The following is an 18,012-nucleotide window of genomic DNA, read 5'->3' on the forward strand; positions in this document are numbered from 1 at the left end:
CTGATGCTGCTGGTCGACAAGTCACACTTTGAGTAGCAAAGGTCTAGAACTATACAATATGGTAGCTACTAGCCACATTTAGCTATTTAAATTAAATTACGTTTAAGAAATTCTTCAGTCACACTAGCTACATTTCAAGTGCTCAATTATGGGTCTATGTAGCTAGTGGCTAATTGTATTGGACAGCACAGAGAAAGAACATTTCCATCATGTCCGAGTTCTACTGGACAGCACTGTTCTAAAGCACAAATGAGAGTTTAGAAAGGAGAGATCTATTTTCTTTCTTAAGATTTCTAGGTACTTCAAAATAATTTTTATAAAACAAAAATGATTTTTAAATTTCAGTAAATGTTTAGATAAAATCTATCAGTTATTTTCCTATTATTAAAGATGTTATCATGAGATAGGATAATTTCCAATTACATAGTATTTTAATCAATATATTAATGTAGTCTTTTCTTAAAATTCTTGTAACTAGGATACCTAGTCAGTCCCTAGAGTGTAGGATGCAACATCTCTGAGCTTGCCCACTGAAGCCAGCACTGGGTGGACGCTGCAGGAAACTAACCGCATATGAAGCAAACTCCAGTCTAACTTGGGCCAGTGTTGATATATGACTGAAAGGAGTAGAGACTGGCTTCTGGGTGGTCATTGAGAATCAAGGAAGTCTGTCCAAAATAATACAAGGCCCATAAGGACCAGAGTCTCCCCAGAAAAGGATCTGGACAAAGGTGACCAGTTTTCTTTGTGTGATTACAAAGGGAGGTCATAACTCTAGGTTGAGTGTCCAGCGTACTTAATTGCCCCCAAGTATAGCAGACTATTTCCAAATGTCTCTTTTATTTATTTATTTTTTCCCCCAAAGCCCCAGTAGATAGTTGTATGTCATAGCTGCACATCCTTCTAGTTGCTGTATGTGGGACGCGGCCTCAGCATGGCCGGATAAGCGGTGCACCGGGATCCGAACCTGGGCTGCCAGCAGCGGAGCACGCGCACTTAACCACCAAGCCACGGGGCCGGCCCCCCAAATGTCTCTTATTATTAGAGGAGGAACTCCTTCTCCAGCATCCTGAGATATAAAGGCAGGCACTATTATGAAAAAAATTATAGAAACTTACTATGTCTTAGGAAAGTCACCTCCTGCCCCCTGTTACTGCTACCCTTAAAGATAGCTACACTTAAAGATAGCATAAATGAACATTGTATTACTTACTGGGTTTACCCTGAATAAATTGGGTAAATTATAAAATAGCGTGATGGATGTATATAAGTAGACGTATATGGCTTCACACTTCTCGATTACACCAGGAATAGCTTATGTTGAGTGTGTAGCTTAACTAATAGTTCAGGATAAGTCAGTACACTCACTTTGCCCTCCTAATTTATAAAACCACCATCAAATTTTGGTGGTTCTTTGCAAAAATATAAATGATAACATAAGGAATTTTTTTTAAATTGTGGTAATAACATAGAGATATTTACTAATTTCACATGGCATTGAAATTCAAAATATATATCCATTGAAGTGAATCATAGAACTGAGAACTGATTTAATAAACTATTTGAGGTCTTCGTGAAGTCATTGTAAATTTAAGATTTAGGAAGGTAGAAAAAAACCCTGCAACTGAAATTTAAAGCAAATGTATTTCGTATGAGATCATTTTATAGAATTCTATAAAATATATTCCTATTTTAGATTGAGACACATCAAATAGAATATCTGAGTATTTCCTATAGATAACAGAACTAAAGTGTATCTCCTAGGAAGAAAATTCATTTTACTTTTATAATTATTTTTTTAATTTTTTTTAATTTATTTATTTATTTTTTCCCCCAAAGCCCCAGTAGATAGTTGTATGTCATAGTTGCACATCCTTCTAGTCGCTGTATGTGGGACGCGGCCTCAGCATGGCCGGAGAAGCGGTGCGTCGGTGCGTGCCTGGGATCCGAACCCGGGCCGCCAGCAGTGGAGCGCGCGCACTTAACCGCTAAGCCATGGGGCCGGCCCTCATTTTACTTTTAAATGCCATTTAAAAGTTATTTCTGTCATATAAATTCTGTTACTTTTAAACTGTTTTGAAGCCTAAAAATGATTTTCAATGTTTAGTCATAGAATTTGTTACATTATAATTTCTACGTTATTTTAGTGTCATAAGAAAGATTAGATGGGTAGGTAATATAATTTTTTCTCCTGTTTACTCTAGCAAATACAGATGAAGTTCAGATTCCCCAAGGAAATATTGATCAAGTTGCTGTTGTGTCTACCAACATTCTGTTTTTTGTGGTTCTATTTATCTTTGCCCTTTTTGAAACGTAAGTTTATTGTCTTCATCTAAATCAGATTATGTAAATAACCTGTATTTCTTACTGCAACTTAATCAGCATATAGATGTTCTCAAAAACTGTATGTAAGGCATATTTTTCTTGTGATAATGTAAAAAGTGTATATAAATTTTATGCTTTTTAACTTGAATGTAGTTAATTCTCTGTAATCTTACTACCTTATCTTACTTCCTTAAGGAATCTATTTCACTAGTCTTCTCCCTTTCATCTGAGATTTATGACAAATATAGTTATAAAACTTTAGTGTCATGATTTAATTAACTGTAAGCCATATAAATCCCTAGTTATGCATATGGGATTCAGTCTGGCAATTTTAACTCTATGTAAGCCCTGATCCTGAAAACTAGTATGTAGATTACAAAATCTCTGCCTTGTGCTGACTTTGTTGACCTTTAGTTGTCATATGGCTTTTTATTTTTAAAATGCCTTTCCATTATATTATAAAAAGAGTACATTCTTGTTATAAATATTCCAAACATTACAACAGTATTTCCACATCCACTTCTTTCCCTGGAGGTAACCACTTCTAATACTCCAGTGTATGTTTTTTTGAACATTTTTTCTATACAAAGTATTGGTATGTGTATGCGTGCATGTGTGTGTGCCTATGTCTATTAAACCAACATAGAATATGTGATGTTATCATTTGACAACTTCGTGTATTCCCTTACCAATACATTATAACATTTTAATGCCAGTAAATGTAGATTTGCTTGATTTTTTTTATTTTTAAAATTATTGAGCTGTATGAAAATTGCAGCTCATCTGATTTTGGGGGCATTTTTTAAATTGTCACAAAATACACACAGCATAAAATTTGCCATTTTAACTATTTTTAATTGTACAATTAAGTAGCATTAAGTACATTCACAATGTTGTGCAACCATCACCACTATCCAGTTCCAGAACCTTTTCATCATCCCAAATAGGAGCTCTACACCAATTAAACAATAAGTCCTCATTACCCCTCACCCAGCCCCTGGTAACCTCTATTCTACTTTCTCTCTCTATGAATTTGCCTATTCTAGTGGGATCATATAGGTGGGATCATGCAACATTTGTCCTTTTGTGTCTTGCTTATTTCACTTAGCGTGATGTTTTCAAGTTCATCCATGTTGTAGCATGTGTCAGAATTTCATGGATGCATCCATTTTTTATGGATGAAGAATATTCCATTGTATGTATATACCAGGTTTGTTTATCCATTTATCTGTCAATGGACATTTGGGTTATTTCTGCCTTCTGGCTATTGTTAATAATGTTGCAATGAACATTGGTGTACAAGTATCTGTTTGAGTCTCTGCTTTCAGTTCTTTTGAGTATATACCCAGAAGTGGGATTGCTGGATCATGTGGTAATTCCATGTTTAACTTATTGAGAAACCATCAAACTATTTTCCACATCAGCTCATCTGATTTTAAAATTAAAAGTGGTGATGTTCTTTTTTTTTTAAGAATGAATATTTTAAATTTATTTCAATTCCATTTTGTAGCCAGTTAAACAAGAAGATTGAAAGTAGGAAAAGAAGCTTGGCAAGGAAGGAGACAGATAGTCATGTAAAGGAAGAGAGACATTCAGAAGTAGGGAGAAAAATGTATACATTCAAAGTTAGGGATGAACAAGACTGAGTAAAAGAAAAAAAATTCCAGAAGGCTCTAATAACTTAATAATAGTAACATTATTTCATTGAAAAGAGACCAATTTAAACCAAAATATAACCATGATTATTGAGTTATATTAGAAGGATAGGAGTTATGGTTGGTTTGTTTCCTCTTCCTGTTTTTCACATTTTTTGCAATGTGGCTATTTTACTTATATAATTAAAATAAATATTAAGAAATAAAAATACAAACAGTGAAACAGTAGCTTATGCATGTAACGACAAAATGTGCCTAAAAGGTGATAAAATTTTTGTTTATGTAGATCTGACGTCATTGTTAAAAGGGATGCAAATTCTTGAATGTGTCGATATCATTATTAAAGCTTCTATTTCAACTTTAAGTAACAATGACTATGATTTAAATAAAATAAGAATAATTTCTTTTTTGTTTTTCTTAGCATCGTTACTCCGTTAACAATGGATATGTATGCCTGGACTCGAGAACAAGCTGTATTATATGATGGAATAATACTTGCTGCTCTTGGAGTTGAGGCAGTTATTATTTTCATGGGGATTAAATTACTTTCCAAAAAGTAAGTTATATGTCTTTGGTTTTGTTTCAAGTCTATTTTTTTGAAGTGAAATGTGAAACAGAGCTAGCAACGTAAATAAATGTGTTAGTAAAATGATTTAAAGCTTTTCTTTCATTATGTGTTAGTTTTAGTCCTTGAATGTTTGCAAACAGATTTAAAATTTATTAAGGGAGCATGATATTTCTGTACCACATGGCATGTTCTTTGGTAAAGCAAGATACTTTACAAAGTGAATAATTGTCTTCAAATGTATCTTTTGTATATTATGTTTTATTTAAGTATTTCTAGAATTTACTTCATAAAACATTTTTCTGCCATATGGTCATATATGTTATGTAACAAAAGAGATTCAGTGTTTAAGTCTGGAAAATTCTGGTTAAAATTACCAGACTTCTTTACTCTAAAACTTCTGTATCTTCAATATATATGTACCATATCACCATCATGACAAGTACAGTATATAGCATTTCTCAAAGTTATTTCTAACTTTGACCACAGAACGCTCTTTTAAAGAAGCATTTTGTAGAGTACAACTGTAAAGAACACACTTTGGGAGGAATGCTTGTATAAAATTAAGTTCATTCATGTTGTCTGGGGTGGGACATTAGTTGAATTTAGACGGTTCTAACAATTTAATTATTCCTACAATACTTTAATAATACTTTAGAACTTTAATAAAGTTCTAAAATCAATTAACAGGGCCAGCCCCGTGGCTTAGCGGTTAAGTGCACGTGCTCCGCTGCTGGCGGCCCGGGTTCGGATCCCGGGTGCGCACCAACGCGCTGCTTCTCCGGCCATGCTGAGGCCGCCTCCCACGTACAGCAACTAGAAGGATGTGCAGCTGTGACATACAATTATCTACTGAGTCTTTGGGGGGGAAAATAAATAAATAAATAAAATCTTAAAAAAAATAAAATAAATAAAATCAATTAACAAATATTGTCAGTGCGAAGTGTTAGGGGCTATAAGAGATACTACGAAGATTCCTGTCCTTACAGAGCCAAGTAGAGGGGCCACAGTACAGATATAGAGGTGACATAGGCATAGATTCCTATTCAAAGTTAAATGATGGTAAATACATTACATCTTGCTACAGAAGTAGAGTGGTCCTGCTAATAGGACTTCTTACAGATTATCCAATTCCATACCTTCAAAGAGCTTGTATTCTGTTGGGGGGGCAGCCAGTAAGCACAAATGTGAAGTCAGGTAGTGATAAGTACTATGAAGAAGAATAGAGCAGAGGAAGAGAATAAGGAGTGGCAAGGGCAGGGTTGGGAGAGAGGGGAAGTGTTATTTTGATAGACAGCTCAAGGAGAGCATGTTTAAGAAAGTTACAGGGCCCGCCTGGTGGCGCAAGTGGTTAAGTGTGCGCGCTCCGCTGTGGCCCAGGGTTGGAAGGTTCAGATCCTGGGCGCGCACCAACGTACCGCTTGTCAGGCCATGCTGTGGCGGCGTCCCATATAAAGTGGAGGAAGATGGGCATAGATGTTAGCCCAGAGCCAGTCTTCCTCAGCAAAAAGAGGAGGATTGGCAGATGTTAGCTCAGGGCCGATCTTCCTCACAAAAAAAAAAAAGAAAAGAAAAGAAAGTTATGGTTGTCCCCCTTATCTGTGGTTTCGTTTTCTGCGGTTTCAATTACCCGTGGTCAACTGAGTAGAAGGAGGAAGCAGATCATCCTCCTTTGGATGTATAGTTAGAAGGTCAGTAGTAGCCTAACACTATATCATAATGCCTACGTCATTCACCTCATCACGTAGGCGTTTTATTATCTCACATCATCACAAGAAGAAGGGCGAGTACAGTACAATATTTTGAGAGACCACATTCTCATAACTTTTATTACAGTATATTGTTATAACTATTCTAAGTTATTGTTGTTAATCTCTTATTGTGCCTAGTTTATAATACTTTATCGTAGGTATGTATGTTTAGGAAAAAACATAGTGTACATAGGGTTCGGTACTATCCACGGTTTTAGGCATCCACTGGAGGTCTTGGAATGTATCCCCTGCGGATAAGGGGACACTACTGTACATCCAAGCAGAGATCTCAGTGAAGTCAGAAAACAGCCATGCAGTGGCCTGGAACTTTCTTCCCCGAGAAGACTGAGCTTTGTATGTTTAAGGAACAAGCAGGAAGGCCCGTTTGGCCAAAGCAGAATGAGAGAAATGGCCAATGGGAGAATATCAGATTGGAAAGATGTGAAGCCTTGTAGGTACTCTGAGGGTGATGGGAAGCATTTGGGTTTGTTTGGTTTGTTTTAGGAAGCCTTTGGTCTTGTTTGTATATTTCACTTTTTATTATGGAAAATTAAGGTGTAGAGAGCATCATGTATTGAGTCTCTAATATCTGTTACCCAGCTTCAACAATTATAAACCCTGGGACAATCTTGATTCATCTATACCTCCATCTGCTCCACACTCCCTATCCCGTACACCTGGATTATTTTGAAGCTGATCCCAGACATCATTTCATGTTTTGCATAAATATTTCAGTATATATCTCTCAAAGTTAATGATGACAACATTATCACATCTAAAAAAAATTAACAGTGATTTCTAAATATCGTCAAATATCCAGGCAGTATTCAAATTTTCTCCGACTCAAAATTTTTTTTTTATTTGTTTTGTTTTAAATTGTTATATTTTGTTTCACAGTTTACTCACTTGACTCAGGCTCTTAAGTCTCTTAAGTCTCTTTTAATCTATAAGTTTCTTTTCCATCTCTCTCTTTCCTTTTTTTCCCCTTACAAAATGAATAAACTGGATATTTGCCCTATAGTTTCCCACATTTGGATCTCGCTGATTGAATCCCTGGGATGTTTTTGGTTTTCTTTTTAACATTTTCCCGTGTCTACTATATTTCTCAAAAATTGGTACTTAGATCTAGAAGCTTGATGAGATTTAGGCTCAATTTTTTGGCAAGAATACTTAATAGGTGGTATGTGCTTATATCAGGAGAAATGTCATGTTTTATCTCTTTTTATGATGTAAGTGGCCATTGATCATTCCCTAGATCCATTAATTCATTAATACATCATTGCAAAATGCTGGTGTTTTAATTCTGTCATTTCTTTATTTCCTGGAATACTTCCTATAAAGAGAACCCTCCTCCTACCAACTATTTGGTTATCCTGAGGTATAGTTTGTATAGGAAAGACAGGGTGATTCTTTCCTTTTATTAATTGATTTTTAAAATAATGAGTTCGTTCCCTAACATCCTCTGAAAGTAACCAAGAGTATTTTGTTTTAGTATAGTATAAATTCATAGATTGTAACATTTTTATGTGTTTCAGTCCATTGTCATTATTATTCGTTTTGGTGTTCACATTGTTGTGTTTTGGGCCAGCTTCTTCATATTGGCTCTGAGCCCTTTTTTCATGACCTAGTGGTCACTAATAGCTTCTGTGCTCTCTGGTATGACAAGATGTCCAGGCTCATCATATACATTTTCTGTCCCAGACCTGAAATCAGCCAGTTTTCAGAGGAGTCCTGGTTCCTTTTAGTGGGAAATTATATTTAGCATTCATATTAATTGCTATATCACTAAAAGTATCACGATATTATTTTATTTATAGTTTTTAAAATTATAAAAATTATGAAACTATGTTACATGTTTCATTTTTAAATTACAGAGTTTCTGTTCTTTAACAGGATTGGCGAGCGTGCTATTCTACTGGGAGGACTCATCGTTGTATGGGTTGGCTTCTTTATCTTGTTACCTTGGGGAAATCAGTTTCCCAAAATACAGTGGGAAGGTATAGCCATACATCATTCTATAACATTAGCCACTGTTATTCATCTAAAATAGACAGGTAATGCATTGTACTAATTTTGTTTTTTCAGATTTACGTAATAATTCAATCCCTAATACCACATTTGGGGAAATTATTATTACTCTTTGGAAGTCTCCAAGAGAAGATCACAATGAAGAACCAACTGGTTGCCCAACTGAACAAGCCTGGTGCCTCTACACCCCCATGATCCATCTGGCTCAGTTCCTCACATCAGTGGTGCTGATTGGAATAGGCTATCCATCCTGCAATGTTATGTCCTATACATTATATTCAAAAATTCTGGGACCAAAACCTCAGGTGAGTCAGTTACCCTGACATTGCAATTATGTAAAATATACTTGTAAGCACTCACGTTTTTTGCTACCATTCTTTATTTTTACACAAGCTGATTTAGGGGATTTTTTTAAATCATATTCACTATGTTAAATTTAAAAAAAAACAATGTTTGTAAAGTATATGCAGGGCTTCTATGCTGAAATTTAACAAAACGTACTCTAAGTTAGAACTCAAAGATGTCTTGAAGTCAGAGATTATGAGCTCAAAATCATTTTCATAGAAAAAATATCTGATGCATAAATTTCTGAAACTCATTCTTAAACTAGGCAACAGTTAGGGAACCAAAATTGATAGGCAGATTTAGATCTAGGCTTAATTGCATCTGGCCCTGGGACAGTTACTAAGAGATGAAAACACAATAGTCTTAAAAGTGTACAGCAGGGCCGGCCCCCATGGCTTAGCGGTTGAGTGTGCATGCTCCGCTAGTGGTGGCCCGGGTTTGGATCCCGGGTGCACCCCGGCGCACTGCTTCTCCAGCCATGCTGAGGCCGCGTCCCACATACAGCAACTAGAAGGATGTGCAACTATGACATACAACTATCTACTGGGGCTTTGGGGAAAAAAAGGAGGAGGATTGGCAATAGATGTTAGCTCAGAGCCAGTCTTCCTCAGCAAAAAGAGGAGGATTAGCATGGATGTTAGCTCAGGGCTGATCTTCCTCACAAAAAAAAATAAAAAAAAAAAAGTGTACAGCTATATATATTTTAAAATTAGTTTTTATTATAGGAATTTCCATATTCATTATATAAAAATTAGAAAAACACAGAAGCAAAATGAAGAAAAATATCAAAGAAACAATTACTACTAACATTTTGGTGAAATAATGCTTCCACTCCCAGTCTTTTGTCTATGTCTGTGTATATGGGTGTGTGTATTTAACACAAAAATAGGATTATATCATTGATACTATTTTGTAATGTGCTTTTATATATATATGTGTGTATATATATATATAAAACAATATGTTATAAATATTCTCCCATGAAATTTAATTTTCTTTTGGAGAATTATTTTTAATGGAGACATTGTATTCCATTTTATAAATGTACCGTGATTTATTCAGTCATTTTCCTATTATTGCACATTTGGGCTGTTTCTGGGTTTTACTTCTGACTCTTCTTTTTAGTAGCAGTTATTTACATTTTAATGGCCACAAAATGAAAATATTTTCTTCCTCTTTAAAACCTACCTGATAGTTTTACATTTTCAGGGCAGAAATTAGTGTTTCTCTACTGAAATAAGGCAAAGAGAAAAAATTTTTTAATATCCATGTTTTTTTAAGCTATATATAATAGTAGGTAAAACATTTTGGTAATTTCTGGGTTTTTTAATCTATAAAATTATATTTTTAAATCTTCAAAATCAAGAATAAAAGCATAGTATCGCCATTCACAAAAATTAACTCAAAATGGATTAAAGACCTGACAGTGAGACCTGAAACTATAAAACTCATAGAAGAAGATGTAGGCAACACACTATTTGACATTGGTCATAAAGGAATCTTTTCGGATGCCATGCCTACTCAGACTAGGAAACCTAAGAAAAAATAAGCAAGTGGGATTTTGTCAGATTAAAGAGCTTCTACAAGACAAATGAAACCAGGATCAAAATGAAGAGAAAATATTTGCAAAACATATATCTGACAAAGGGTTAATCTCCATAATATATAAAGAACTCACACAACTGAACAACAAAAAAACAAACAACCCCATCAAAAAATGGGCAGAGGAAATGAGCAGACACTTCTCCAAAGAAGATATACAGATGGCCAATAGGCACATGAAAAGATGTTCAACATCACTAATCATCAGGGAAATGCAAATCAAAACAACACTAAGATATCACCTCACGCCCGTTAGAATGGCTATAATCACCAAGACTAAAAAACAACAAATGTTGGAGAGGATGTGGAGAAACAGGAACCCTCATACACAGCTGGTGGGAATGCATACTGGTGCAGCCTCTATGGAAAATGGTATGGAGATTCCTCAAAAAATTAATAATAGAAATACCCCATGATCCAGCTATCCCACTACTGGCAATCTATCCAACAAACCTGAAATCAACAATCCAAAGAGGCTTATGCACCTCTATGTTCATTGCAGCATTATTCACTATAGCCAAGAAGTGGAAGCAACCCAAGTGTCCCTCAACTGATGATTGAATCAAGAAGATGTGGTATATATATACAATGCAATACTACTCAGCCATAAAAAAAAAAACAAAATCATCCCATTTGCAACAATGTGGATGGACCTGGAGGGTATTATGTTAAGTGAAATAAGCCAGACAGAGAAAGACAAACACCGTATGATCTCACTCAAATGTGGAATATAAGCCAACACATGGACAGAGAAAACTGTATTGTGGTTACCAGGGGCAATGGGGGTGGGGGGTGGGCATAAGGGGTGAAGGGAGACATATATATGGTGATCGACAAACAAAAATGTACAACCAAAATTTCACAATGTTGTAAACTATTAACACATCAATTAAAAAAAGAATAAAAGCATATTAATTACAAAAACAATACATGACGGTTATAACAAAATTCAAATAATTTGAAATGTATATAGCAGAAAATGAAGGCTCCTCTTAGCCTCACCACACTGAAGTCAACCACTGTTTACTTCAAGACATTTTTCTTTTCTTTTCTTTTTTTGATGAGAAAGATTTGCCCTGAGCCAGCATCTGTTGCCAGTCTTCCTCTTTTTGCTTGAGGAAGATTGTCCCTGAGCTAACATCTGTGCCAGTCTTCCTCTATTTTGTATATGGAATGCTGCCACAGCATGGCTTGATGAGCAGTGCGTAGGTCCACACTGGGGATCTGAACCCACGAACCCCGGGCCACTGAAGCAGAGTGTGAGAACTTAACCACTACGCCACCAGGCCAGCCCCAAGGACATCTCTGCCTATTCAAATATATCCACATCCATGCCTTTTTAAAAAAATATGAAACAGACTATATTATATCTCATGTACATAAAGTTTTTTCTGCATCTTGAATTTTTTTTACTTAATATGCCATAGCCTTCTTTCTATATCAATGCATATAAGATGTTATTCTAATTATAAGATCTTACTGTATATAATGCCTTATTCTTTTAAGTAACTGCCTAGCATTTCATTCATTAAATACATCATAATTTATTTACTTAATCCACCATTGATAGACATTTAGGTTGTTTTCAGTTTGGGGATATTAAAAATAATGCTTCACGGGCCGGCCCCGTGGCTTAGTGATTAAGTGCGTGCGCTCCGCTGCCGGCGGCCCGGGTTCGGATCCCGGGTGCGCACCGAGGCACCACTCCTCCAGCCACGCTGAGGCCGCGTCCCACATACAGCAACTAGAAGGATGTGCAGCTATGACAGACAACTATGTACTGGGGCTTTGGGGGAAAAATAAATAAATAAAATCTTTAAAAATAATGCTTCATTGCACATTCTTAGGTAGACTGTCTGGGTTACAGTTTTGGGTACAGCATTTGGAGGAGGGACATTGTGCTTTAGTGGAAGGTGGGACAGTGGAGTCTGCCAAACATAGCTTCAAATTTCTTGCACAAGTTACTTGACTTTTCTGAGCTTCGGTTCCCACTTTTGTTAAGTGGGGCAACACCAATCATAGACATTTGTGAGCGTTAGAAACATCACATGTAAAGCCCCGAACACAGTGTCGGGAAGACAGCAAGTACAAAATAAATGTTAGCCTTAAAAGATAAATTAATAAATTATATTGTTCCCAGGGCTTCAGCAGACATTAAGTTTGTCCCTTTACTACTACTTTTACTTTTCCTAAACTGACAATATCAAATAAGTTTATTGTTCATTATTTGCTATATTTATAGAGATGCATTTTATATTTAATTTAAAAATAAAAGATGGAGAAAGTGATTCTTATGAGTTTGCCATAGTTTGGTAATAGTAGCATCATCCTTGTTTTTTAAATAACTCAACTTGATATGAATCTGCTTCTCCCCTCCCCACCCCCACAGGGTGTGTACATGGGCTGGTTAACAGCATCTGGCAGTGCAGCTCGGATTCTTGGACCTGTGTTCATCACCCAAGTGTACACTTCCTGGGGCCCACGATGGGCATTCAGCCTTGTGTGTGGAATAGTGGTGCTCGCCATCACACTCCTGGGAGTGGTTTACAGAAGACTCATCGCTTTTTCTGTAAGGCATGGAAGGATTCAAGAGTAGCCTAGCTAAGACAGTAATGGAAAGTACTTGCTGTGTGGGACTTCCTCTTCTAAGGCTCTGCTAGACAATTGCTATGAGTCAGTTTCCAAAAAGCAGGCTGCAGATACTGTATATTTTGAATAAGAAGAACATTTATTGAATAACACAGGGAATTCTATGTGTAATTATGAATAGTAAGATAATGTAAAAACATTCTGGATCATAATTTCCTTATCTTAAAAAAGAAATATTCTTCATATAACACCTTTTTTTGGGTTGCATGAACTCTCGAGTGAATGGACGATAGTCTATAAATGTGAAGTTGTACTCTTAATTCAAACTGTAGAGGCGTCATTAAAATAATGAGAGAATATCTATGCAGTGAAACCGCAGGAGAGTTCTGTATTGACTACCTATAACACAATGAAATCATAAAAATTGTTTACCTAAATAGGTGCTTTTGTTTGAAGGTACCTACTTTTTATTTATTAAAAAAATGCACTTTCTCTTATTATCAAGTTTCTTTATGAAATAAAAATCATAACTCTTAACTTTTCCACTTAACCATGACTGCCATCCTACCTTACCTTCTGTAAGTCATTGTTTTTAATACTACACCTTCTGTCTTATTTTAGTTCAGGATCTCACTAAGTAACCCTTAAGTTAATAGATGGGTACGAATAATGCTAATATTTGAGCGATAAAGAGCGTTAAGAGATCAAGATGGATTTCACTACCTTTAGTAGAGCTAACTACTTTTTTCTTTCAGGTATTAATAAATAATTCACTTTAGAAACATAAGCCCAGATATGTGTTATTGCAAACTGTTTATTAAAATTATTGGAATTCTTCAACTCCCTTAAATTCTGGAGAAAAACTATCACTTTCATTATTTACTTTCCCATCTCTCAGTAGTGGCAGGGAAGACACAACAGTTTTCAATCTATGTCTGCATAGCTATTCAGAACTGCAGAATTTGAAATTGGATAGGCTGTGATAGCCCCAATCTAGTCATGCTAGTAAATATTTGAGGCAAAATGGCTTTAATCTAACAGTTTACTGAGTTTACTTGAAGCTGGCTAAATCATACTCTCTGTGTATACATTTCTATCTCTATATAAGTTGAATGCTGATAAAAGGACCTAGTACAGAACTATGTATATGGATAATCAGTATTACAAAAAATGCAAAAATATTTCTAAATACTTTTTCAAATATTTCCTACTCTAAGTTATAAATATTTTCAAATCTGAGAGTAAACACTGTAATCTGTACTTTATACTAAGTTTGCTGTACTCTTTTTTTTTTTGGCTTGAACAACAGAAATTTATTTCTCACAGCGCTGGAGCTTAGAAGTCTGAGATCAAGGTGTTGGCAGGGTTGGTTTCCTCTGAGGCCTCTCTCTTTGGCTTGTAGATGGATATCTTCTCCCTGTGTCTTTTGTTTGTTTGCTTTTTCCAGCTTTATTGAGATATAACTGACGTACAATAGTGTGTAAGTTTAATGTGTACATGTTGATTTGATACATTTATATATTGCAAAATGATTACCACCATAGCTTTAGCTAACACCTCCATCACATCACATAATTACCATTTCTTTTTTGTGGTGAGAACATTTAAGAGCTACTCTCTTAGCAACTTTTAAGTATATAATACAATATTATTGACTATAATCACCATGCTGTACATTAGATCCCCAGCACTTATCATCTTATACCAGGAAGTTTGTACTCTTTGACCAGCATGTCCCCATTTCCTCCACCCTCTAGCCCCTGGCACCTGTCATTCCATTCTCTGCCTCTAATAGTTTGGCTCTTTTAGATTACACATACAAGTGATATCATACAGTATTTATCCTTCTCTATCTGACTTTTTTCACTTAACATAATGCCCTCAAGTTCCATCCATATTGTCACAAATGATAGGATCTCCTTCTTTCTTGTGGCTGAATAGTATTCCATTATATATATGGAATATGTGTATATATATATATATATATATACACATATATATATATATATATATTTTCACACACTACGTCTCCCTTATCCATTCATCCATTGTTTCCATCTCTTGGCTATTATGAATAATGCTGCAATGAACATGGGAGTACAGATATCTTTCCAAGATCCTGCCTTCATCTCCTTTGGATAAATACCCAGAAGTGGGATTGCCGGATCATATAGTAGTTCTATTCTTAATTTTTTTTTATTGTGAAATTTCTGTTGTACATTATTGTTTATCAGTCACCATGTAAGTGCATCCCTCCACCCCATGTGCCCACCCCCCACCCCCCTAGCCCCTGGTAACCACCTAACAGTTCTATCTGTCTGTGTGTTGGTTTATCTTCCACATATGTGTGAAATCATGCCTTGTTTGTCTTTCTTTTTCTGGCTTATTTCACTTAACATAATACCCTCCAGGTCCATCCATGTTGTTGGAAATGGGATGATTTTGTCTTTCTTTATGGCTGAGTAGTCTTCCATGGTATATATATACCACATCTTCTTTATCCAGTCATCAGTCCAGGGACCCTTGGGTTGCTTCCACGTCTTGGCTATAGTGAATAATGCTGCGATGAACATAGGGGTGCATAAGCCTTTTTGGATTGTTGATTCCAGGTTCCTTGGGTAGATACCCAGTAGTGGGATAGCTGGATCATAAGGTATTTCTATTCTTAATTTTTTGAGGAACCTCCATACTGTTTTCTATAATGTTTATACCAATGTACCTTCCCACCAATGGTGAACAGTGGTTCCCTTTCTCCACATCCTCACCAACACGTGTTTTCTCTTATCTTTTTGATCATAGCCATCCTAACAAGTGTGACGTGATATCTCATTGTGGGTTTTTTGCTTTTTTGTTTTGTTTTTTTTGTGAGGAATATCAGCCCTGAGCTAACATCCATGCCAGTCCTCCTCCTTTTGCTGAGGAAGACCGGCCCTGAGCTAACATCTATTGCCTATCTTCCTCCTTTTTTTGCCGTTCTTCTCCCCAAAGCCCCAGTAGATAGTTGTATGTCATAGTTGCACATCCTTCTAGTTGCTGTACGTGGGACGCTGCCTCAGCATGGCCGGACAAGCGGTGCATTGGTGCGCGCCCAGGATCCAACCCCGGGCCGCTAGTAGTAGAGCGCATGCACTTAACTGCTAAGCCACGGGGCTGGCCCCTCATTGTGGTTTTGATTTGCATTTCCCTGAGGATTAGTGATGTGGAGCACCTTTTCGTCTACCTGTTGGCCATTTGTATGTCTTCTTCGGAAAAATGTCTATTCAGATCCTCTGCCCATTTTTTAATTGGATTGTTTTTTTTGCTTTTGAAGTTTGCTATACTTTTAAATCCAACTTCTTCAGCTCTAGTAGAAGGCTTAATCTGACAGAAATCATCCTATGATTAGATTCTAGAGATTGTTTTCACTCTTCACCTCCCATAGCAAGACTGCTTCAGTTAGATTATTAGAACCATAGCCAGTTTTCTGGCTGTTTGGTCAAGTCCTGGGATCCCTATTCCCTGATGTTCTGCAGCTCCTTCCTCTGTCTTATATTTTTTGGGTCACTTCTAATCCTAAAGAGTAAACTCCACCTTTGGTTTAGATTGTGTGCCTGATAGAAATAACAACAGTAACAGTAATGATGAAAATTATAATAGCAAACATTTTATAGAATTCTTTCCATATTCCAGGTGAGTGTAATGTACAGTTCAATTCTCATAGCAATTTTATGGAGTGAAGGTACTATTATGATTCCCATTTTACAGGTGAAGGAACAGAGAGGCACAGAGAAGTTAAGGTACTTGTCTAAATAACAGTCTGTCTGCAGAGTCCATGCTCTTAACCACTCTATTTTTCGTAGTGGGGAAAATAGCCCAGAAAGTAGTAATAGCAGTTGATTAATTGCTAATTGTAGGGTAAATTAAGTTACTTATACCAGTGACTCCTAATAGCAGAAATATTTGAGAAACGTAGTTTGAAGCCCCCTGACTGGGGCGTTTAAAATCTTAGCATAATAGTTAGCCTGTTTCCATGCAAGAATATGACATAGAGAAGTTTTCCAACTTCATTGAAGATTTATAATATTGAATAAAATTCAGACAAACTATAACCTTGCAAAAATGACTACCACCTTCCTTTTTATTGAGAGCACTTTCTTCTCCAGATGATTATACCAGCACACATCTTGGCACAAAAGAAGATAAGGAAGTGACATGGGGTTGAGGAGAGAGCAGGGAGGTAAAGTTTGAGGGAAAAAATCACCTAGTTGAGGTCTTCAGTGGGACAATTTGAGTATAAATTGAAAAAGAGTAGACCCTAAGGCATGAAAAACTGCTAAAAATAACGTATATTTAAGAAAAGATGTGGGCCGGCCCCGTGGCTTAGCAGTTAGGTGCGCGCGCTCCGCTGCTGGCGACCCGGGTTCGGATCCCGGCGTGCACTGACGCACCGCTTCTCTGGCCATGCTGAGGCCGCGTCCCGCATGCAGCAGCCAGAGGGATGTGCAGCTATGACATACAACTATCTACTGGGGCTTTGGGGGGGAAATAAATAAATAAAAAATCTTTTAAAAAAAAAAAAAGAAAAGATGTTTTGAAAACTTAAACTTCATAAGAAAGAGTGATTTTCATATTCTGAGGGGATTTATAACTTCACAAAGATCTACATGCTACCTTGCTAAGCTTGGCTACATTTGAAATAAACTCCAGGTCATATACGACTTTTCTCTTGCATAAAGTGAAATAAATCTGCATGTAATTTATTGTTTTGGAGAGGGTAAACTGCTTGTCTGCATCTGTTCAAGAATAGATTAACTTATTTTGAGAGGAAATTTTTGGTAACATTTTAGACTACTGCTGATTTTTTTGTAATTTAATGTATTTTACATTGTAAATGTATATTTTCTAATAAACAAGATTATTATATATGTACCTTAAGCCTTAAAATTTTACTTATTCATACTTTCACTATATATTGAAGGGACACCCACTACGTGTCAATCACCATGTCATGGTTGGGTATAGAGCAGTAAACAGAGTACACAGAGCCCCTACCCTCATGGGACATACTGGCAGGAAAGTCAGAGGTTAGTCAAATGATTACACAGACGATTATCCTTGAGGGAAGGGTGATGAAAGAGAAGTATAGGGAGTTATAAGAGTGAATAACTGGGAA

General features: G+C 36.3%; 1 protein-coding gene across 2 annotated transcripts in view; it reads left to right on the forward strand.

Annotated features, from left to right (window-relative positions):
- The window catches only part of MFSD8 (major facilitator superfamily domain containing 8), a 39,158-nt gene extending 21,389 nt beyond the window's left edge, over window positions 1-17,769 (forward strand). For both annotated transcript variants that reach the window (XM_004426508.3, XM_087437629.1), the window contains 5 exons: window positions 2,205-2,313; window positions 4,402-4,536; window positions 8,190-8,293; window positions 8,382-8,629; window positions 12,661-17,769. In XM_004426508.3, coding sequence (XP_004426565.1) covers window positions 2,205-2,313; window positions 4,402-4,536; window positions 8,190-8,293; window positions 8,382-8,629; window positions 12,661-12,867 — 803 coding nt within the window. In that variant the 3' untranslated portion in view covers window positions 12,868-17,769. The remainder of the gene's footprint in view (window positions 1-2,204; window positions 2,314-4,401; window positions 4,537-8,189; window positions 8,294-8,381; window positions 8,630-12,660) is intronic.
- Window positions 17,770-18,012: the final 243 nt, after the last annotated feature.

Source organism: Ceratotherium simum, chromosome 12 (genome assembly GCF_057802395.1).
Source record: "Ceratotherium simum simum isolate JZ-2026a chromosome 12, ASM5780239v1, whole genome shotgun sequence".
Lineage (NCBI taxonomy): Eukaryota > Metazoa > Chordata > Mammalia > Perissodactyla > Rhinocerotidae > Ceratotherium > Ceratotherium simum.